The sequence below is a fragment of the Pipistrellus hanaki genome, assembly GCF_964339955.1.
Source record: "Pipistrellus hanaki genome assembly, chromosome: X".
Lineage (NCBI taxonomy): Eukaryota > Metazoa > Chordata > Mammalia > Chiroptera > Vespertilionidae > Pipistrellus > Pipistrellus hanaki.
In genome coordinates, this window is record NC_140524.1 from 12,817,795 (window position 1) to 12,840,514 (window position 22,720).

Below are 22,720 nucleotides of genomic sequence, written 5' to 3' on the forward strand. Positions count from 1 at the left end.
GCATACAGCTCATCCTAATTATACAATTAAATATCAATATATTTTCAAAATGGGATTATCATATATAATAAATAATAAAATCCTAATATGCTAAGTGTCCAGTCATCCAGTGACCAGTCAACTGTTCAATCAATCAAAGTGTAATATGCTAATGATATGCTAAGGCTGCTCAACTGCTTGCTGTGATGTGCACTGACCACCAGGGGGAGACACTCAACTGGTTAACCAGTTGCTATGATATGTGCTGACCACCAGGGGGCAGATGCTTCGACTGGTAGGTTAGCTTGATGCTGGGGTCCAGCCAATTGATGGGGACTGAGCAAGATGGGCTGGATATGCCCTGGAGCCCTCCCATGTTCCCTCCCTGGCCCCAATTGTGCACTAGTTGGGTCCCTCCGCCTGGCCTGAACCCTCTCACAATCCGGGACTTCTCAGGGGATGTTGGAGAGCCAGTTTCAGCCCAATCCCACAGGCCACTTCCCTCAGGAGGGCACCAGATGTAGGGCTCATGGCTGGCGAGTACTGCTATGGCAGAGCGAGCCTCTCCCAATTGGGACATTAGGGCCAGGATGAGCAGGAGCAGCAGGTAGGAGCTGCAGACAGTGTTGAACCGTGGGTTTTGGCCCAATCCCCACAGTGCACCCCAAGGGACCCCATCGGTGCACAAATTCGTGCACTGGGAGTCTAGTATATAATAAAAGGCTAATATGCAAATTGTTTCTGGACTGGGAGTTCGACTGAGAGTTCAGGTCAGAGTTCAACCAGTGGGCAGAGCCAGCCTTGATCTCTCCACCCCAATTGTGGCAGGCTGACTGAACTCCAACTGTGCACGAATTTGAGTACTGGGCCTCTAGTATTACACATATTTATAACTAGAGGCCTGGTGCATGAAATCGTGCATGAGTAGGGTCCCTAGGCCTGGCCAGAGATCAGGGCCAATTTGGGCCTTCTGGTTGCCAGCCAGGGCCTTCCTTCATTCCACGCTGGCCACCCCCCTCCCCCTCCCAATAGTCAGCACACATTATAGTGACTGATCAAACTCCCAGTCTTCTGGTAAAACTCCTGAGGGGACACTTTGCATGTTAGTCTTTTATATATATAGACTAGAGGTCCAGTGCATGAAAAATCATGCACTGATGGGGGGGGGGGGGGCGTCCATCAGCCTGGCCTGCCTCCTCTCACAGTCCAACCTGTAGAGCTATGAACTTCCCTCTCAAGATTCCCATAGATTTTGGATTATTGTGTTTTCATTGTCATTTGTTGCCATGATTTTTAAAATTTTTTTATTTAATAAGCCTTTATTGTTCAGATTATTACAATTATTTCTTCTTTTCCCCCCCAATAGCTCCCCTCCACCTGGTTCCTGTCCCACCTTTTGCCCTTACCTCCCTCCCACTGTTCTAATCCATAGGTGTGCGATTTTTATGCAGTCTCTTCCTGCACCCGTATACCTCCTTTTCCCTGAGAATTACCAGTCCACTCCCTTTCTATGCCCCTGATTCTATTATATTCACCAGTTTATTCTGTTCCTCAGATTTTTAATTCACTTGATTTTTAGGTTCACTTGTTGATATGTATTTGTTGTTCATTATTTTTATCTTTATCCTTTTCTTCTTCTTCCTCTTCTTAAAGAATACCTTTCAGCATTTCATATAATACTGGTTTGGTGGTGATGAACTCCTTTAGCTTTTTCTTATCTGTGAAGCTCTTTATCTGACCTTCCATTGCAATGACCTTCCATTGCAGCTTTACTGGGTAGAGTAATCTTGGTTGTAGGTTTTTGCTATTCATCACTTTGAATGTTTCTTGCCACTCTTGTCTGGCTTGCCTAGTTTCTATTGAGAAATCAGCTGACAATCGTATGGGTGCTCCTTGTAGGTAAATAACTGTTTTTCTCTTGCTGCTTTTAATATGCTTTCTTTGTCTTTTGCTCTTGGAATTTTAGTTATGGTGTGTCTTGATGTGGTCCTCTTTGGATTCCTTTTGGATTCCCTTCCGCTAAGGAAAGCCAGCAACACTTGCACCTTCAGACTTTGCCTTTTGTGGTTCCCCTGAGTGTGCTTCCTGGACTTGTAAGTCTATTTCTTTCACCAGGTGGTGGAAGTTTTCAGTCATTATTTCTTCAAATAGGTTTTCAGTTTCTTGCTCTTTCTCTTCTTCTGGCACACTATAATCTGATGTTGATATGCTTGAAGTTGTCCCAGAGTCTTCTCACACTATCTTCATATTTTTGGATTCTTTTTACTTTTTGCTTTCCTGTTTGAGTGTTTTTTTTGTGTGTGTGTGTTTTTTTTTGCTTCTTTGTATTTCAAATCTTTGACTTGATTCTTGCATTCCTCTAGTCTGCTGTTAGGTCTCTGTATAATATTTTTTATTTCAGTCAGTGTATGTTTAATTTCTAGTTGTTCCTTTTTCATGTCCTCAAGAGTCTGGCTAAGTTTATTGGCCTTTTCTAGGAAATTCTTGAAAAACCTTATAACCGTGGTTTTGAATTCTATATCCAGGCATTTGTTTTCCTCCATTTCTTTTGTTTGTGATCTATTTCTTTGTCTCCGCATTTTCGCTGCTTCCCTGAGTTGGTAGAGTAGCTTTGTGTTCTAGGTGTTGTATATGGCCTAGTGGGTTGGCATCCCCAGTTACCTGAGTTTGACACTCTTGGTGAAGTCCTTTGTGGACTGTATGTACAGCCTTGTTGTAGTTAAGTCTTGATTGTTGTTCGTATCAGTGGGAGGAATTGACCTCCAGGCCAATTGGTTGTGAATATCAGCTGTGTCTATGCCAGGAGACCTTCTGTGCTGGAGACAGCCTTATGGGACCAGACTTGCAAAATTGCAAAAACCTCTGTGCTCAGCTTGGATGTGTGGAGTATCAGGGCTGAGCAGAGAGTCTTGGCTTCCCATCAGCCCTGCTCGAGTCCCCTGAGTCTCAGTGTCCCTCAGTAATCGCTGCAAGCACATCTGAGAGAAAGCTGCCCTTGAGTTTCACCTACTGCCAGACAGTCTAATTACTGCCCCGGTGAATCTGGATTCCCAGATTCTCACCCAGGACTGGAGTTCAGAGCAGTTGGAAGTTTCCAGTTCCCTCCAGCTAGGAGGGCAGTCAGCAGTCAATCCTCTCTGCACACACTTGCACTTGCACCTTCAGACCTTTGCCTTTTGTGGTTCCCCTGAGTTTCCATCTGACAGTCCATATTTGCCCCCTAAGAGTTTGGGTTCCGCTGGGACCGGTTTGGCTCAGTGGATAAAGTGTCGGCCTGTGGACTGAAGGGTCCCATGTTCTATTCCAGTCAAGGGCATGTATCTTGGTTGCGGGCACATCCCCAGTGGGGGGTGTGCAAGAGGCAGCTGGTCGATGTTTCTCTCTCATCGACGTTTCTAACTCTCTGTCCCTCTCAATTCCTCTCTGTGTAAAATCAATAAAATATATTTTAAAAAAAAAAAAAGAGTGTGGGTTCCCAGGGGCTTGCCCAGAAATGGGGTTCAGTGCATTTGGAACTGGGGTTCAGTACAGTCAGGAGCTTCTGATTCCCTTCCGCTAAGGAAAGCCAGCAGCAACCTCTGCAGTCAGTCTTCTCTGTGTGCTTCCAGATGCCTGCCTGCCATGACTCCCCCAAGTCTCCGAGTCTCCGTGTGCCTTTCTCTCTACCTGACAGTCCAGACTCCCCCCTTATGAGGCTGGGTCCATGGGGTTTTGTCCAGAACTGGGGTTCAGTGTCATTGGAACTGGGGTTCAGTGCAGTTGGGAGCTTCCTTTTTTCTCCCACCAGAGAAAGACAGCCAGGCACTCAGCTGCCCTTCTTCTCTGCATATGTGTCTCTGTACCTCAGCCCTTTGCAGCTCCTCTGATTCTCCGTGAGCTTTTCTCTTTCCTTCTAGTTGTGCGATTTCCACTCAGCCAGCTTTCCTATGATTCTGGATGATGTCCATTCTGTCTTTTAGTTGTAGTTTTGAAATTGTTGTGCAAGGCAGCAGTTTAGGTGCTTACCTATGCCGCCATCTTGGTTTCTCTCCACCATGATGTTTTTTTATTTCTTCTTTGATCTCCCTGGTAATCCAGTCATTGTATAATAGCATGATATTTAGTCTTCCTGTGTTTGATTTTTTTTTTGGATTGTTTTATTGTAGTTGATTTCCAGTTTTATGCCATTGTGATTTAAGAAGACGCTTGATATGATTTCTATCTTCTTGAATTTGAAGAGACTTTGCCTGTGACCCAATATATGGCCTATCTTTGAAAATTACCCATGTGCACTTGAGAAGAATGTATATTCTGTGGCTTTTGGGTGAAATGTTCTGAAGATGTCAATTAATTCCATCTGATCTAGTGAGTCATTTAGGATTGATGTTTCTTTGCTGGTTTTTTGTTTTTAGGATTTGTCCAATGGTGATAGTGGGTATTAAAGTCCCCTACTATGATTATATTGCTGTCAATCTCTCCCTTGCTATCCTCCAGGAGGTTTTTTGTTGTTGTTGTTGTTGTTTTTTTGTTTTTTTGTTGGTTGTTTTTTTTTGGGTGCATATATGCTTACCAGAATTATTTCTATTATCATTCTTCTTAACTTTTGTCATCCAATAACCTAAAACATATTTTGGTTTTAATTTGCATTTTTATTTGGTTCAAGATTTTTATATATTTGAGTTGTGTACATTCCTTCTTTTTATGGATTTTATTTAACTAACTTTTCCCAATTTTTATTGTGGAGTTTGTATTTTGTCTATCACTATTAGGAGCTCTTTTTATGTTTGGACTATGAATTAGTTATCTGTCCCTTCAGGACTTTAAAAGTATGTCAAGATACATGATCTGATTTCATCTTCACAATATGAAGGTATTATAGTGATGTTTTTAGCTCCATATTATAGATGATAAAACTGAGGCTCAGAAAAGTGGGTGCTCATTGTGACATAGTGTTAGTGGAGAAGCTGAGGGTGGAATCCAGGATTGGCGCCCAGCCCAGGGCACTTCCTCAGCACCACAGGCCTTCCTGCAGGACTGACATTCTAGAAAGAGAAATGGCCTTTATGGTAATGGGACCTGAAGTTTGGAGTTTAGCCCCAATAGCTCAATCCTCTAAGGAGAACATGAACATTACTGGGTCAGGCATAGGCGGGGGGAGAAGTCCCAGCGGACACTTGGCTTTCCACTCCCACTATCCTCAGTGAGACTGTGGGTTTGAGGAAACAAGTGGACTGGCTGAAGGGCAAAGACTGTAAAACTGAAAAAGAAAATACCTATTATTCCTTGCTTCCTTCAGCAACTCCACTAGGGCTAAGCATACTTTGCACCTGGTTTGCAGAGGTCAAAGGGTTTAGAGGAGAAATTAATTTATCTTTACCTTTCTCAAGTGGCTGTGGTTAACCTGTCACAAGGGCAGAAAACCTTGCTCTACCAGATTAGGGCGCCTGACAGTGCTGGTCAAATCCAGCTTTCAGTGGCTGCACCCTGATTGCCCATCAACACAGAGTTCTGGCTTCATTCTATGCTGAGCAGCAGCCAGCAAGCATTTGCCCTTCCCCCTCAAAACAGCACAGTGGCATGCTCCCTTCCTTAAGAAGAGTGTGGAAAGAATGTTTTCCTATTATTAAATACATTTTATTGAATTCAGAGAGGAAGGGAGAGGGAGAGAGAGAGATAGAAACTTCAATGATGAGAGGGTATCATTGATCAGCTGCCTCCTGCACACCTCCAACAGGAGATGGAGCCAGCAACCCAGGCATATTCCCTTTACTGGAATCAAACCTGGGATCTTCCAGTCCTCAGTCCAATGCTCTGTCCACTGAGCCAAACCAGCTAGAGCTGTTCTATTTTTTCCATCATGTGCATAGCAGGAAGTATTCTGCCCTGTCCACAACTCCATCACTAATGTTCTGTGAGACTTTAGACAGCTCCCTGCCTTCTAGAAACCTGTTTTCCCCCTCTGAATGACAAGGATTTGGATGCTCTCATAGGGCCCTGACAGCCCTGACATTCTGGGATTCTCTTATCTGTTTGCTAAGCCAGGATGTTCATAGTTCCAATTTAGGTAAAGCCAAGAGCCCCTCTGTAAGAAAGTCTTGAAGAAGGCTTTAGATAGAACAGAGGGCAGATGCTGTAAAGTGATGCCAGCAGACCCAATAAGATATTAGGGGTTTGGTGGCAGCAACAGAAACCGACCCAGGCAAATCTAAAGGCACAGGGTGAGGCCAGAGCAGGCTCCCAAGAAGAACCAGGGCTGACCTTTATGCTTACCATGGGAGGATGCTGCCTTCCATGGAGATAGAAATGCATTGGAAGGAAAAAAAAAAAAAGAAAAAAAAGGAGTCTTGGACTGCATGGCATGAAATGAGTCACTTAACCTTTCTGAAGTTTGATTTCTTCATTGGGAAAATGGAGTTAGCAATCCTCGCCAATAAGCATGTGAAAAGATGTTCAATATCATTAGGGAAATGCAGATCAAACCCACAAAGAGATACCACTTCCAACCAACTAGGAGTACTACCATTAAGAAGGCAGAGAATAACAAGTGTTGACAGGGATACAGAGAAGTCAGAACCCTCATTCACTGATGATGGGAATGTAAAATAATGCAGCCATGGTGGAAAACATTTAGGTGGTTCCTCAATAATTTAAACACAGAATTGCCACATGACATCAGCCTGAAGCAACTCAAATGCCCATCCATGGGAGAAAATAAACAATTTATGGTATACATATACAATGGAATACAGCAGTCATAATGAACTCAAGCAACACAAACAATATGCATGAGTCTTTGTGATTTAATTTAATGTGAAAAAAAGCCTTATAAGATTGATATACAACTGTACCTTTTTATAAATTAAATGTATCTGAAATTTTCAGGCTTGAAATTTTCAGAATTTCCAATGATCCCCACTTAGGGCTGGGCCAGGTAACTTGTTTCTAATGAGTAGAATATGGTAGAGGTGATAGGATTTCACTTCTGACATTAGGTTCTAAAGAAACTGTGACTTCCATCTTTCTCACTCACACTCTTTCTCTTCTCTCTTCCTCTCTCTGAATGAAGTTGCCAAGTTGTGAGCTGCCCTATGGAGAGGCCCATGTGACCAGAAACTACCAATAGACAGCCAGAAACTAAACACTACCTATGACCACGTGAATGAGCTTGGAAGTGATTCTCCTCCACACAAGACATGAAATAACCCTGGCTGAGATCTTAAACCAGAGAATCCAGCTAAAAGGTCTGGATTCCTGACCCAAAGAGCTGTGAGATAATTTTTGTTATATTTTAAGCCACTGGAGTTTGGGACAATTTTTATGCAGCAATAAATAACTAATGCACCTCCTATTAAAAAAACTGCTTGCAATTAGGAAACTGTAGTACATCTACACGATGGAATACTATGCTGCTATAAAAAAGAAGAAACTGCCGAGACCAGTTTGGCTCAATGGATAGAGCGTCTGCTTGGGGACTGAAGGGTCCCAGGTTCGATTCTGGTCAAGGGCATGTACCTTGGTTGCGGGCACATCCCCAGTAGGGGGTGTGCAAGAGGCAGGTAATCGATGACTCTCTCTCACCAATGTTTCTAACTCTCTATCTCTCTCCCTTCCTCTCTGTACAAAATCAATAAAATATATTTTTTTAAAAAAAAAAAGAAGAAGAAGAAGAAGAAGAAGAAGAAACTTTTAGCATTTTCAACAGCATGGATGGAACTGGAGAGCATTATGCTAAGTGAAATAAGCCAGTCAGAGAAAGATAAATATCACATGATCTCAGTCATATGTGGGATATATACACTGAGTGGTCAGATTATTATGATCTCTGAACACATCATAATCTGGCCACTCAGTGTATATCCTATATAATAAAAGCTAATATGCAAATTGTCCCCTCGACCAGGAGTTCAACCAGCAGGTAAGCTGGCCATCCACCCATGTCCCCTCCCTCTGGCCAGGCTGGCTGGATACCACCCATGCACAAATTCATGCACTGGGCCTCTAATATATATAATGGCCAGATTATTATGCTTTCAGAGATCATAATAATCTGGCCACTCAGTGTAATGATCAACATAAACTGATGAATAAAAATGGATCCAGAGACAAATGGCAGAGGAGGGGGGTAGAGAGCAACCAAAGGACTTGTATGCACGCATATTAGTATAACCAATGGACACAGACACTGGGGCAGTGAGGGCTTGCCCTCAAGGGTGGGAGTGGCCGGGGCGGATGGTCAATTGGGGAAAAAGGAGACATGTAATACTTTAAACAATAAAAAAAAAAAACTGCTTGCAATTTCCCAGTATACACCATGCTGCTTCTCCTTTCTGTGCTTTTGTATGTGCTAGTCCCTCTTCCCATCCTTCTTCATTCAGCTACTCCTCCGCCTTTAACAAATAGCTCAAGAATCTCCTCCTCCAGGAAAACTTTTCTAATTGGGCAATGCATAACTTGCTCTGCTTCCTTTCTCCCTGCATATCTTCTGACTTCTATTAGCACAATTACTATATTTAAATTACTTAATTGTGCAGCAGTCTATGAACAACTTAACTCGAGCGCCAAGATAATGTTGTATAGTGCCATGATTTCCATATCCTCAGTTTCTAGTGAGATATTAGTTACATAGTATATATTGTCTGAAGGGAGGGTGAGTAATAGTAAAGACTTTGTAGTCAACAGACAACAATTTGAATCTTAGCTCCACCACCAACTATCTATGTAACCTAAGACAATCACTTAGCCCCTCTAGAACCCAGACCTTCTCATTCCTGGAGTGGAGAGGGAGTGAGCAGCACCAGAATGGGGAATTCATATTGTACTCTTCCTATATTCCAGGCCTCTTATTCTGAGGATGCTCTGCAATCACTAAATCCAGGTAGAAACTTTGAGAATTATGCTTCTCATCAGCTGCTTTTATTTGATAAATTAAATAAATGCAGAAGAGAGTTTTTTGATATAGAACTTAAGAGCAGTTCCAGTACAAAAAGATTTTAAAAATCATGGCTAGCCCAATATTTTTAAGTGACATATTTCAGCCGTCTGTTAATGTTTCATCGCTGAAATACCAGCCCTTTTTTCATGTACACGATAGAGTGTTTGGACAGAGGACAAAAGCATCATATGTTCTACACATCTTGCAATGGGAGCTGTCAAATGCTGCAATCAACATTGCCACAGTATCACCACTGACATGCTTCCAAAAGACTTTAAAAACAAAAACCCACCACGGGCATAGAACAAAATACACAACCCAGGAAAATGTGCATCTCGTATTCTCTATGTGTATTGAAAAAACAACTGTGGCCTGAGGCCAATGATAGGAAGGTTCTTTGAGCTTTTTTTCAAATGTTTCCAGTTTAGAAACATATTTGGAAGTGTAAATGTGGAAAGGGGAAACCCCCTTCTAGCCCAAGGGATTTGGTTTCCCTCCTGAGTAATTTCTGGCTCTGACACTCTGGTAAGATCATACCATAGCAGACAGAGTCTACCAGGATGTCAGAGCTGGAGATTTCCTTGGAGGGAAACCAATGGGGAAAAAAAAAAGAAAAAAGAAAAACAAGCCTCAAAAATGCAAATTCCAGCCGAAACCGGTTTGGCTCAGTGGATAGAGCTTAGGCACATCCCCAGTAGGGGGTGTGCAGGAGGCAGCTGATCGATGATTCTCTCTCATTGATGTTTCTAATTCTCTGTCCCTCTCTCTTTCTCTCTGTAAAAAATCAATAAAATATATTTTTTAAAAAATGCAAATTCCAGACTAGTCCTGAGAGGGAAAGACTTAGACAACATGAGTGGTATGTGTTTCCAAGTTACAAACTTTCCCTTTTGAGGAAATATAAACCTGAATCTGTTACCTTTCTCAACACTTGAGATGATATCCTCTCAAACATGCTTCTCCTCAGGAGTCTATCTTTCTGAAATGAGAGAAATAGACTCATTCTTAACTCCTCCCTCTTCCTCATCCCTCACCTCCAACCCCGCACCGAATCCCATCAATCCTAAGTATCTCTTGAATCCCACACTCTTTCTTACCCTCATCACCACCATTCTTATATAAGCCATCAGCATCTCTCATCCAAATAGACTCCTGTAACCACCCTATCCCATCTCCCTGGATGGCAGAGGAAATGCTATGTGTTCACAAATCCATTTCATTCTCTTCCTGGGCACCCAGAATGAGCACATCCCCAAAATGTCTTGTAATTAAGTTGGGAACCAACCAATGAATGCATAAATAAGTGGAACAACAAACCCATCTCTCTCTCTCTCTCTCTCTCTCTCTCTCTCTCTCTCTCTCTCTCTCTCTCTCCAGTCAATCAATACATTTACAAAAAAAGAAATTATATGGTAGAAGCAGGAGAAAAAAAGACAATTGGATCTATACGTCTGGAGTTCAGTAGAGAGGCCTAGTCTATTGATATACAGGTAGTGTCATCATGGATCATAACTCATCATGCTTCTCTTATCTTAAAAATAAGAGCAACAACAGCCGAAACTGGTTTGGCTCAATGGATAGAGAGTCGGCTTTGGGACTGAAGGGTCCCGGGTTCGATTCCGGTCAAGGGCATGTACCTTGGTTGCGGGCATGTACCTTGGTTGCGGGTAGGGGGTGTGCAAGAGGCAGCTGAGCGATGACTCTCTCTCATCGATGTTTCTAACTCTCTATCTCTCTCCCTTCCTCTCTGTACAAAATCAATAAAATATATATTTAAAAAAAAAATAAGAGCAACAACAAACAAACTCACTCTAATTCTGCTCCTTTACCCTATTTATCTTCCCCCAGATCTACTCTCCCAAATCCCTCACACAAGAATCAGGTCTCCATCCCCCTGAACCAGCTGTCAGAAGGCCAACCAGAAGGAAGGTGAGGCTGGGGATGGGAAAAGATTAAGTAGCAAACTTACATGTATATATACATAGCCCATGGACACAAACAATAGTGTGGTGAAGGCCTGGGAGGGGCAGGTGCAGGGTGAAAGGGGTCAATGTGGGTGTAGGGGAGGGACATCTGTAATACTTTCAACAATAAAGATTATTTTAAAAAAGAAAAAAAAGGCTAACCAGGCTTCCCTTGCTATCAAGTGCAAAAACACTTTTCCATCACTGCATCACCAGAACTTTCAGGAGCATGTAACTGTACTGACTACTGTCACCTCAAAACCCACTCTCCTACATAATTGCACAACACTAGCTAGATTTAAACTCCACCCTTCCTCTATGCTACCCTCATAAACTGCACAAGAAAATAAAATTGCCAGCTGGGCACTCCATCACTTACTACTGATCACTCAAGTGTCTTCCCTTCTATAAAAGGCCAATTCCTTCAAGTTTGCTCTAGGCCCATTCCCTCTCTCTGACCAGGGAGGGACCTTGGCCCATCAATTGAATATTCTCTTTCTGAGTTTCAACATTTCCCTATACACAGGACTTTTCCCACCATTTATTTTCAAAAGCTTTACTGAAATATAATTCACATTCCATAAGATTCAACCATTTGAAGTATTCACTTTTTACTATATTCACAGAGTTGTATGACCATCACCTAATTTTATAACTTTCATTTTCCCAAAAAGAAACCTCATCATACCCATTAACAGTCGCTCTCCATTTTCCCCCACCAACCGCCAGTCTAGGCAGACACTAATCTACTTATTGTCTCTATAGATTTGCCTATTCTGGACATTTCATATAAATGAAATTATACCACATGAATACTTTTTAAACTGGATTCTTTCCCTTAGCATGTTTTCAAGGTTCATCTGTGTGGTAGGATGTATCAACTCTTCCTTCCTTTTCACAGCTCAATAATATTGCGTTGAATGGATAGATAATACTTTATCCATTCGTCACTTGATGGACTTTTGGGTTATTTCTTTTTAATTTTTATGAATAATGCTTCTAGCAACATTCATGTACAAGATTTGTTTGAATACTTCTTTTCAATTATTTAGTTATATATTAAGAGTGGAATCGTTGGGTCATAGTTTTGTTCATATTCTATGTTTAACTTGAGGGACTGTACTATTTTCCCCAGAGACTGCATTATTTTATATTCCCACCAGAATTGTACAAGGATTCTAGTTGCTCAACATCCCTACCACTACTAGTTGTTGTTTTTTTTTCTTTCCCTTTTTTATATTATTACTAGAGGCCCAGTGCACAAAATTTGTGCACTGGAAGGTCCCTCAGCCTGGCTTGCATCCTCTCACAGTCTAGGGCCCCTTGGGGCATGTAGCAGTGAGTCAAGCGGCAGGTGGCTAGGGAGGAGTCCAAATTGAGGCCAAGTGTTGCTCATGCTAATCCTGGCCCGCTGCACCTGCTGTTGCAGAGTCGGGAGAGGTTTCCACTGTGGCAGCTGCTCTCACCAGCTGTGAGCCCAGCTTCTGGCTGAGCAGTACTCCTCCTGCACTGAGCGTTTGCCCCCTGGTGGCCAGTGCACATAATAGCAACTGGTTGTTCTGGTCATTCTACTGTAATGGTCACTTAGGCTTTTATTATATAGGTTAGAGGCCCAGTGCACAAATTAGTGCACCAGTAGGGTTCCTTGGCCTAGCCTGCAGTATCGAGCTGAAACTAGCAATCCGACATCCTCCCAGGTGTCCTGGATTGAGAGAGTGTGCAGGCCAACCCAAGGGACCCCACTGGTGCACAATTGGGACCAGGAAGGGACACGGGAGGTTGGCCAGCCAGGGAGGGACCACAGGAGGGCTTCAGGGCATGCCTGACCCATCTCGCTTAGTCCCAATTGGCTGGACCCCAGCAGCAAGCTAACCTACCTGTTGGGAATATCTACCCCCTGGTGGTCAGTGCATGTCATAGTGAGTGGTTGAGCAGCCTTAGCATATCATTAGCATATTAGGCTTTGCTTGGTTGACCAACCAGACACTTAGCATATTAGGCTTTTATTATATAGGAAAGCCATGCTAGTGGAAGTGAAGTGGTATCACTTTATGGTTTTGATTTGTATTTTCCTGATGGCTAATGATGCAGAGAATTTTTGAAGTGCTTATTGGTAAACTTTTTTTGGAGAAATGTCTATTTAGATCTTTTGCACATTTTAAACTTTTTTAATTTTTATCTTTGAGTTGTAATAATTCCTTATATATAGTTCTTATGAGATGTGATTTGCAAATATTTTCTCACATTAGATTTTCTTTCTACTTTCCTGATGTTAATGCTTGAAGCACAAAATATTTTTAAAATTAGATTTATCTAATGTTTTCTTCTTTTATCTGTTTTCTTCAGTTGCTTTGCGCTTTTGAAATCCTAAGAAACCATTGCCAAATCAAGTTCACAAAGGTTTTCACCTATGTTTTCTATTAAGAGTTTTATAGTTTTAGCTCTTACATTTGGACCTTTAATCCATTTTTAATTAAATTTTTGTATGTGGTGTGAGGTAGGGGTTGAAATTCATTCCTTTGTATGTGAATACTGTTTGTTTAAAATACTATTCTTTCCCCAATTGAATGATATTGGTACCCTTATTGAAAATTAATTGGCCATATTATTTCTGAACTCTCAATTTTATTCCATTGGTCTGTCTGTTCTGTTTTTATCTTTTAAATATATTGATTCCAGAAAGGGAGAGAGAGACAGAAATAACGATGAAAATAATTCATTGGTTGCCTCCTGCCCACCCCACACTGGGGATCAAACCCACAACCTGGACATGTACTCTGATGGGGAATCAGTTACCTCCTGGTTCATAGGTTTATGCTCAATCAGAGCCATGCCAGCTGGGCATATTCTGTCTTTAAGCTAGTACCACACTGTGTTGATTATTAGAGCTTTGTAGTAAATTTGAAATTGAGAAGTCTGAGTCCTCCATCATTTGTTGTTCCATTTACTTATGCATTTATTGGTTGATTCTTGCATATACCCTGACTGGGAATCAAACTCTCAACCTTGGCATATTGGACGACACTCTAGCCAACTGAGCTGTCTGGCCAGGTCTGAATGCTTTTAGTTTTTCTTGCCTAATTACCCTGGCTAGAACTTCTAGTACAATGATGAATAGAAGTGGCACAAGCAGGCATCCTTGTCTTGGTCCTGAATTTAGGGGGAAAGCTTTATCTTTCATTATTATTAGCTGTGGGTTTTTCTTAGTGCTCTGTATCAGGTTAAGTTCCCATCCAGTCTGTTTTCTGAATGTTTTTATCATGAAAGGGTACTGGATTTAATCAAATGCTTTTTATATACCCATTGAGGTCGTGTGGGTTTTTCCCCCTTTATGAATATGGTGCCCAGCTTCTTTTTAAAAGTTAAAATCTTAGAAGGATGCTCAAGATAAAAAACACAGTGAGGGTTCGCTTTGTTTGAAGCAGGAAGGGAAGTCTGCAGCTGCCAAATTGGCCCATCAGTAATTCCTTCCCAAGTAGCCCTGGGCCCCACAGGAAACTAAGCCAGGGCCCACGAACAACAAGAAGACCCTAGGGCCCTCTCATCCAAAACTCCTTGTTGAGCTGGCTCTGTCAGCCAAATAAGCCCCAACCCTTGGCCTTAGGAAGCCCTGGTTGGCAGGGCTGGCTGATTTCAAGTACACAGCTCCTTTGGCATCCTGCAAATTGCAGTTATCCTGGCATAGAGCTCCAGAGCCAAAGTCCTCCTCTACCCCTCTGTCTGAAGTATTGATCAAGGGGCTTTGGAGTCCCTAACACTTGCCCTTCTTGGTGTTATATTTCCATTAAATGTTAGTTTGGATATGTGGTTACAGCAAAGCTTGTACTAAAACCTTGATTATAATCAACCCAAAATACAGAGATGCAGTATGTCAAACAGATTGCAGACAGCTCACTGATTACTTTTGGGGATGACTGATTAAGAAACTTTATTACAGAAAATGAACGCATCTAATGTCCCCAAATACATTTGTGACAAGAAGAGACACACAGGAGACATAGACAATAGTTGCTACATCACAGCCATATTCTTTCCAAAGGATAAAACACCATTCAAGAACAGGGTGAGGGGATTGCAAGAGAGAAGCGGTTAGAGAAAGCAGGTACTGTCCTTTAGATTAAAAACACACACACACACGTTGGCATTGCAAGAGCACCTACTGTGGGCCCTGAAATAAAACAAAACCAAAGCCTTAGGCGATGACACCATGCCACTTGTCACACCTCAAGAGGGACTAGAGAGCATCACTCCATCAAGACAAGCAATCTTTTGATAGGGTGAACAGTAGTCTTGCTGCAAGCAGCGAGTGAACTAAGTGGCCTTAAGTTCCTTTAGAATGAAATATCTGCTTAATCAAAGATCACTTACCAGCTTCCCTACTTCTGTTTAGTTACTGTGGAAGCACAAAAGAAAGCCATCCCCTTCCATAGTTGCCATGTCTATTTACAACCAGATAGAGGCGCCCCCCTTAGCAGAAATCTCTTCTTGGTGCCAAGTTGAGCTCTTTCGCATGTGACGAGGTTGCCCACAGCTCTCTTAACCTTAGCATGGCATTGTGTTGGGGCAGCAGCAGCTTAAGACCACAATGCCAAGTGATGGCTGGAGGAAAGTAACAAGGGCATGGCTGAAGCAGGAGGGGCAATCTGGAACAAGTACCTCCAGGCAAAGCTCAGGACCTAGAGATTTTTACTTAGTGGTCATTTTCTAGAACTGGAAAAACACAGTTAGGACAAACAGTTCTGACATGAGAAGGAATGGCGATAAATATAGATCAGTGATCAGGCCGGAGATCATTACAACTTGTACACACCCAGAACCTGACAGGGTGGGGAGGACACTCTCTGCAGACATGCAATGTTCCAAATAGTCAATTTTAAGAAAAAAAGCTGCTCGCTCCTGAGTAAGCATGAAAACATGTCATTAAAAAACACCCCAGAGTGCTTCCCAGCCTCAAACATACATATGAGTGTCAATGCTAGGCATTAGCAACGCTCACCCATAACACAGCACCCCTCATTACTGCCAACAGGTAAGATGCATGTACACATCAGCCCGCAACATACTTCTATTTAGTATCACCATTTTGCCACTGTGGCCATCATCCCTCATCCCAACTTGGATAAAATACACACCATCCGCCATGAAATCATCACTGAAACACAAACCAAGCTTCAAGAAAATTGAACAACAATCCTTGTTTCCAATGAATGAGCTCATCACCGTGTAGGCCATTCTACTTTCCATCTGATGCATTTAGTGCTTAAAACAACCGATTTCATCAGGTGCCCCAACACAGCCTGCCAACAGATCCAGCAAACATCCTTTGGGTATAAAACTTCTTAAAGTTACAGGGGGGAGGTATTGATACTGCTCCCCACCATCACTGGGGACCAAAAAGAGAAGTGGCAGTTTAAGACCTCAATTGTTGAGAACAAATTTCCAGAGGATGGGGGGGGGGGGGAGTAGGCAGGGAATGGAACCTGAATGTTTGATACACCCCCCTCAGAAGATATTTTTGCTGTTTAATAATTAATTTGGCCTCACAATGTAAGGGGTGAGGCAAGAGGCAGTTTTTAAACCTCATAGGTAGTAGTCAGCCTCAACCCTAAACACCCACTTTCCTGCACCTCTAAAGGCTGCTCAACCTTGCCTGGGTCAAGTTATCTTAGCTCCTACATTCAATAGCTCAGACTTCATCTTGATGCCATTCAAACGAAATCATGCAGTAACTTCAGGTAGCTCTCTTCAACTCGTCCTAAGTTACCAGATTTACAGGGAGGCTAGTCATCAAATACAGCGGAGTGGGTTGCTTCACCATTAAGACTGCTAGGAGTCAGAAATTTAGAGGGTTAGAATAGAGAACAGCTTAAAAAACGTAATACTGTTTTTATTTAACTTCAAAAACATTTCAGCATTCTAAACATACAAAAATTAACAAAACGTTGCAAATGTGTGTGTAGTACAGAAGGGTTCTTGAACTTTCACTGATGCAGGGACTCTTCACCTTGTTGACAATGAAGAGTTGTAGCTTGTTTTAAAGCAAAGTTTAAAACTACCACACAACTAAAAAACGATCCAAAGACTTCTCATGCCAGCTGACCCCCCTTTTTCCACAGCTAAGAATGGCAGGATGCTATATCACTATATACAAAAACAAGACAACCTGAAGCTAAATGGATGCCCACTGCAGTGTCCACAGGTCCAGCCTCACAGTGCACGCCCTGAGCTACAGCCCCTCCAAAAGGCATCTTCCTCACAGCCTCAACGCCAAGCAAAGAGCATCAAGAGCTTGTCTTGGTTGTTTGTTTTTTACAAACTATAGATATGTACAGTTGAGAACTCAGGATTTCTAGCCAATAACCAAAGAGGTAACACCACCTTACAGATTAAAAAAAAAAAAAATGCCAGAAACATCTGTAAATGCCTTGTTACACCAAAACAGCAAAGTGCACAGAGTGAGGAGAACACGAGAGCCTTGTCATTTTTAAAAATGTTTGGAAATATGTACAACTTTGATACAGTTTCTGGGTGCCCTAGACACCCATGGCCACTTCATGTAAACCACTGACAATTGCTAGAGCACTTTGAGAGACTACATATGATCATGATCCAATTGTGTAATTAATCCTACTGAGGGCAACAGACACCTCTCAAATAAGCTGTGTCAATTACGGCGCTCCCCTACACTAAGGTATTCACAAGGAGACAGATAAACAGTTTTTTTATTCATCCTCCTCCTCCTCCTCCTCTTCTTCTTCTTCCTCCTCTTCCTCCTCCTCCTCTTCATCTTCTTCTTCCACCTTTTTCCGGGCAACTTTAGCGGGACCCTTTGCACCATCGAACTTGCCTTTGGACTTATAGTCGGCGACATCCTAGAAAGAACAGGGACACATTCCAAATGAGAAGACAAGCTCTCCTGCAGCTATTTGAACACAGGGTGAAAACATGCTGTCCCTGCCTCAGAATAAGCAAGCTGCAATTTAAAACACAGTACAGGGCTGCTACTTGAAGTATTTGTTTCCTGATACATATCTGGTTCTCAGCCATTCAAATGTAAAAGGTAATGGGTGATCAAGTAGCCTTTAAGTCATGTTAGAGTGCTATCAAATCCTATTCCAGTGGCATCCCATGTTATCCCATATTTTAAGCCTGTCTGAAGTTCTCCAAAATAAAAGATCAGAAACCAGAACATCGGCACACATAGCTGATCTTGAGTGGAGATGGGCCCCCATGGGACCAGCAAAGCAGCCTTCCACCCCACAAACCGTCACATCCGGGGCAGCTTTCTCACAGGCCAGAGCGCACGCACTCTGGCCCACCTCACCTTCTCATACTTCTCCTTCAGTTTGGCAGCCTTGTTGTTGTAAGGCTGCTTTTCGCTGTCACTTAGGTTATTCCACATCTCGCCCAGCTTCTTTGCCACATCGCCAATAGAAATCCCAGGGTTTGTGGATTTAATCTTGGGGCGGAATTCGGAGCAGAAAAGGAAAAATCCAGACCTTGGGGGAGGAAATGATACCAGGTAGATGAGAATCTTCCAAAAGTGAGCTCCCTTCAAAATCCCATGTTCCTGAACCCACACACTTCCTATCACTCCTCCCAAGAGTGAAGAAATGTGGGATACCATATACAGCGTCTCAAAGTTGAAGGTTATAGAATGTTTAAGCTGCTTTATTTAGCAATATATAGTGGTTTCTCAGTCTCTCAGTTACTGGGCAAGGGGTAGAGAAGGTACCTACGGATCCTGACACCCCAAAGCAGCTGCCTTCTTTCCAGTGGAAAGGTCAACAGGCAACTACCAAGCACGCACAGCTCACCAACACATCAGGCTCAAAGTACAGAATATTTTAGAGGTATCCTGACATTTTTAGGTGTATATATATATATTTTTAAAAAATCTTTCAAGCAGAAGGAAAGCCCTTCATGGTTGCCCTGAATCCTACAGTCACTTACGGTGGCCTTTTGGGGGCATTCGGGTCCTTCTTCTTCTTGCCTCCCTTAGCTGGTCCGTAATCCTTCATTTCCCGATCATAGCGTACTTTATCTGCCTTTGCCATCTCATCAAACTTAGATTTCTCTTTGGCCGACATTGTCTGCAAAGAACAGGACCTGATAAATTCCTCAATGCAGTGAATACATACCTGTTCGGTTATCCTATAATTAAAGCGGCAGCTGCCATAACCACTTGCAAAAGGGGATGAAAGCCTTAAACCCTTGTAGAGTCTTTTTGTGTGTGGCAGGGGGGAGGAAAACAAAGCTGTGGGTTAACCCCCCTAGTAGAAACTTAAACAATAAGAGCACACATACAAAACCCTAAAAACAAGTAAAATGTATCTAAGTAACGAGGACGAAAACAGCCACCTGGGGCTACTGTAAAGGTAAATAACACCAAAGTATCAAATCCAACTCAGCCTAGCTTGAAGGATACAAAGCAAAAATACCTTCCACCTTTCAGAGCACTTCTTAGAAAATTCTGCAAAATTGACAGGAACTTCTGGGTTTTTCTTCTTATGTTCCTCTCTGCATGTCTGCACAAAGAAGGCGTAAGCAGACATCTTGCCCTTTGGCTTCTTGGGATCACCTTTAGCCATCCTGACTGTGATGGATGAAAGAAAGAGAAACAAAGAAAAACAAATCCAATGAACAGAACTACAAAATGTAACAAAGGCAGGGTAAAATTAAAATTACTGCTGCTCTTAGGATTCCACCACCCCCCCCCCAAAAAAAAAAAAAGCCAGATGCCACTGGCAACCACAGACAGACTGGGAAGGATATCAGCCTCACTGTCACTTGTCATTTAACTTTTGACCAGCATGAAGTGCACAGGTTTCCGAGTTACTTCTCCAAGAGTAGATCAAGTTCTCCAAATGGAACAGACCCAAGGCGGGTGGCTCAGCTCTACATTCAGATTCAGAGACACTATGTTTTGGAAAACTGCAACCACCGTGGGGAGGATACATTTGTAGGTGATGCAGGCTGATGATAGAGGCTTGAAACCAATGACTTAAAGCTAGCTGGTCATCTGTGTTAATCCCATGTTTGAAACGAAAATACTGTCAGTGCTGCTCAACCCAAGATCAAGGCGGAACTGTAAATAAGGAAAATTTTTACATTTCAGTATTTTGGCTGCATTGTGACTTATAAAAATGGCCTTTACAAGAACGGTTATACAAGGAGCGAGCTGATACCCCTGGCCTATTAGTTCAAATCTGTCTCTCCGTCATCATCTAAAGGGGCAGGGGATACAAAAAGAGCTAAGCCTTGCTCATCGGTAAAGCAGAATGCATGTCCAGCCAGAAATACTTGGGAGAAAGTTTCCAAATAAAAATGCAGCTGTGGCGTGTCATAGTCCCTTTCCCACCCCCCCAGCTTCCCGCCATCTTTTCCTTTTCCCACACCCAAGGTCATCATGTAAAACCAAAGCACTCCCCTTTGCGGGGACGGACTCAGGGGCTGCATTAGGGCCCATGGTGGCTGTGCCTGTGGCGCAGAACAGAACACAGGGGAGCCTGCGGCCGGCAGTGGGCAGCCACACTCGGCCAGTGCTGGGTCACCTGGACACCCATAATTCACCTTCCATTTTGTCAAAAGCTTCCTGATGAAAGAAAGTGCCCCTGAAATCCACCGTTGCCTCCCCCGAGGGAGGCGCCAGGCCGGGGACGGCGATGGCAGCCGCGCTCCGGAGGCACCGAGCCTGGCCGGCAGCGGCCGCAGTGATGGTGGCGACCGCCTCGCCTGGAGCCCGGCTTTGCTAAAATGGCTGATCCGCCAGCAGCGGGCACAGGCGTCGGTGGCGAACAAAGCGGTCCGGGCCCCGCCACCGCAGCCGCCGCCCGCTCGCCGGCCCCCACCCCGCCCCGCCCCGCCCTGAGCGCCCGGGGGCGCGGGGCTGCGGGGGCCGGACCCCCCCCCCCCTCGCCGGCGCGGGGCGCATTCCTCGGGATAACAAAGGCGCCCGTGCAGCCATGACGTTCGCCAGCGATGGGGCCCGCGGCAGCGCCCCCGGCCCTTCACGCCACCAGACCCTGGCCGCGGGCGCAAGGACCAAGGCCGGAGCCCGCCCGGGAGCCCCGCCGCCCGCCCAGCCCGCCCGTCCACCCCTTGCCAGGGCCCATCACGCGCCAGCCATGTTAGCGGCGGCGGCGGTGGCTGCGCTGGTGCCCCACGGGCAGGCGAAGCGCGGGGGCGGCCGGCCCGCCTCCCCCCCCCCCCTCCCGGACCTCCGTGCGCTCCCGAGACGGCCATGTTAATGCAGAAGCAGCAGTGCAATCCTCGGGCCCGCACGGTGCCCGGCGGAGCCCCAACAGCGAAGTTTGCTCACGCCGCAGCCCCCCGCGGGCACCAGCTGCCCGGAACCCGCGGCGATCGTTCCGGGCCTGGGAGAATCCTGCCCCCCCCCTTCCCGATGCCGCCCCCAGGCGCCGGGGACCCACGCCACCGGAGCCCGCAGCCGCCCTGGTGCGCGCCGCCTCCGCCGCCGCAGCTGCCCCAACATCTGGCTTCAGGGGGCCCGAGCCCCGCGGCGCGGCCCCCGGGTGGGCTCCGGGCAGGGAGCCCCGCGCAGACCGCGGGGAGCTCGGAACGAAGCCCCGGAAAGTTGAAACACCTGAATCGCTTCTTCCTTCCCAGGCACCTAGGTAGAAGGAAGGTGGAGGGGGCGGGAAGGGCGCGGGGATGAGAGGCAGGAGGCGGTGGCAGCGGGACGCGCTGGCGGCTGCAGGAGCTGGAAACTTGTGCGGGCGCTGCGGTGGCGGTGGCGGTGGCGGCGGCGGTGGCGGCGGCGGCGGTGGCGGCGCTGGTGGCGGTGGAGGAGGCGGCGGCGGCGGGCGCGAGCGGGCGGAGGAAACGTACCTGTATTGTTCGCTAGTCTGGGCAGCGCAGGGCACGACGCGAGGCTCCGAGCTCCCCAGCCTCGCGCTAGCTGCCTCCACGAGAGCCGCCTGATTGGCCAGCGGGCTCCGCCGTTTAAAACAGCCTCCTTGCCCGGCCATTGGCTGCGGGCCTCATGCATATTAAACAGGCGCGGGCGCCCATTGGGCATGGCCTCTGGGATCATTCATTCAAACAGAACTACCCGCCGGCGCCGGCTGCAGAGGCAAAACAGAGCTTTCCCACTCCCCCCAGAGCCCCCTCCTCGACCTGAGCTGCGACTTCAAAGGACTTTGGGGAGTTGGCCCCGCTACTCTCCTCGGCCTTGGCCTCTGACGCGAGATGGCAAGGTCGGGTCCTGCTGCGCGGCCCTCTGCTCCCGCCGCGCTGCGACCTGGGCGCCCCCGCCTCCCACTCCTGGCCCCCAGCTAGCCCCCAGCCCCCGAGAACCTCCGGGGCAAACGGCAAAGGTTGAGGGTCCTCCACCTCTGCCCAGTCTTGTCGCGGCTCCGCGGCCGGGGTCTTGCCCGCAGCTCTCTCCTTGATGAAAGTGGGAGGCAGCTGTTCCCCTGGCAAGACCTCGGGGTTTCAGTACTGGGATCCCGCTGTCCCCGTCCGCTCCTCCCTCCCTCCCCCATAAAAAGGGGACACGACTCCGCTCCTGTGGATCCTGCTCCACCAGGCTCTTTGCACTAATTGCCAGAAAAATCTGTTTGTGCTTGCAGTTGCGGAAAGAGAGGGCTAGGTGGGCTAGAGGCGGAAAACGGAGTTTGGCAAAAGCAGAGAAATCGTGAGAAATTGTACTAGTAGTTCTGTGCTTAGGGAATCACTTCTTCCCTGCCTCAGTTCCGGCTCACGTTCCTTCTGCTCTCCCGACCCACACCCCCTGGTGAAGAATTAAAGTTCTTGGAATGTACAAATGGGATTTGACTTGAATTGGCCTCCTCAGCGTTGCCCCTGGCTAGTGGTATGGCCTTGAGCAAGTCACACCTTTTAG

General features: G+C 45.4%; 1 protein-coding gene across 4 annotated transcripts; it reads right to left on the bottom strand.

The window, feature by feature from the left end:
• Positions 1–14,752: 14,752 nt before the first annotated feature.
• HMGB3 (high mobility group box 3) lies at positions 14,753–21,825 on the bottom strand. Of its 4 annotated transcripts, none has more exons than XM_084870813.1 (5): positions 21,706–21,825; positions 19,296–19,450; positions 18,808–18,947; positions 18,179–18,353; positions 14,753–17,726 (listed from the first exon to the last, which is right to left on the bottom strand). In XM_084870813.1, exons 2-5 carry the CDS (start codon positions 19,443–19,445, stop codon positions 17,577–17,579), a joined length of 615 nt encoding a protein of 204 aa, XP_084726939.1. In that variant the 5' UTR covers positions 19,446–19,450; positions 21,706–21,825; the 3' UTR covers positions 14,753–17,576. The 4 variants fall into 4 exon arrangements, with proteins under 4 accessions (XP_084726939.1, XP_084726938.1, XP_084726940.1 ...); XM_084870812.1 differs by having other exon boundaries at positions 21,461–21,719; XM_084870814.1 differs by lacking the exon at positions 21,706–21,825 and adding an exon at positions 21,075–21,215.
• Positions 21,826–22,720: the final 895 nt, after the last annotated feature.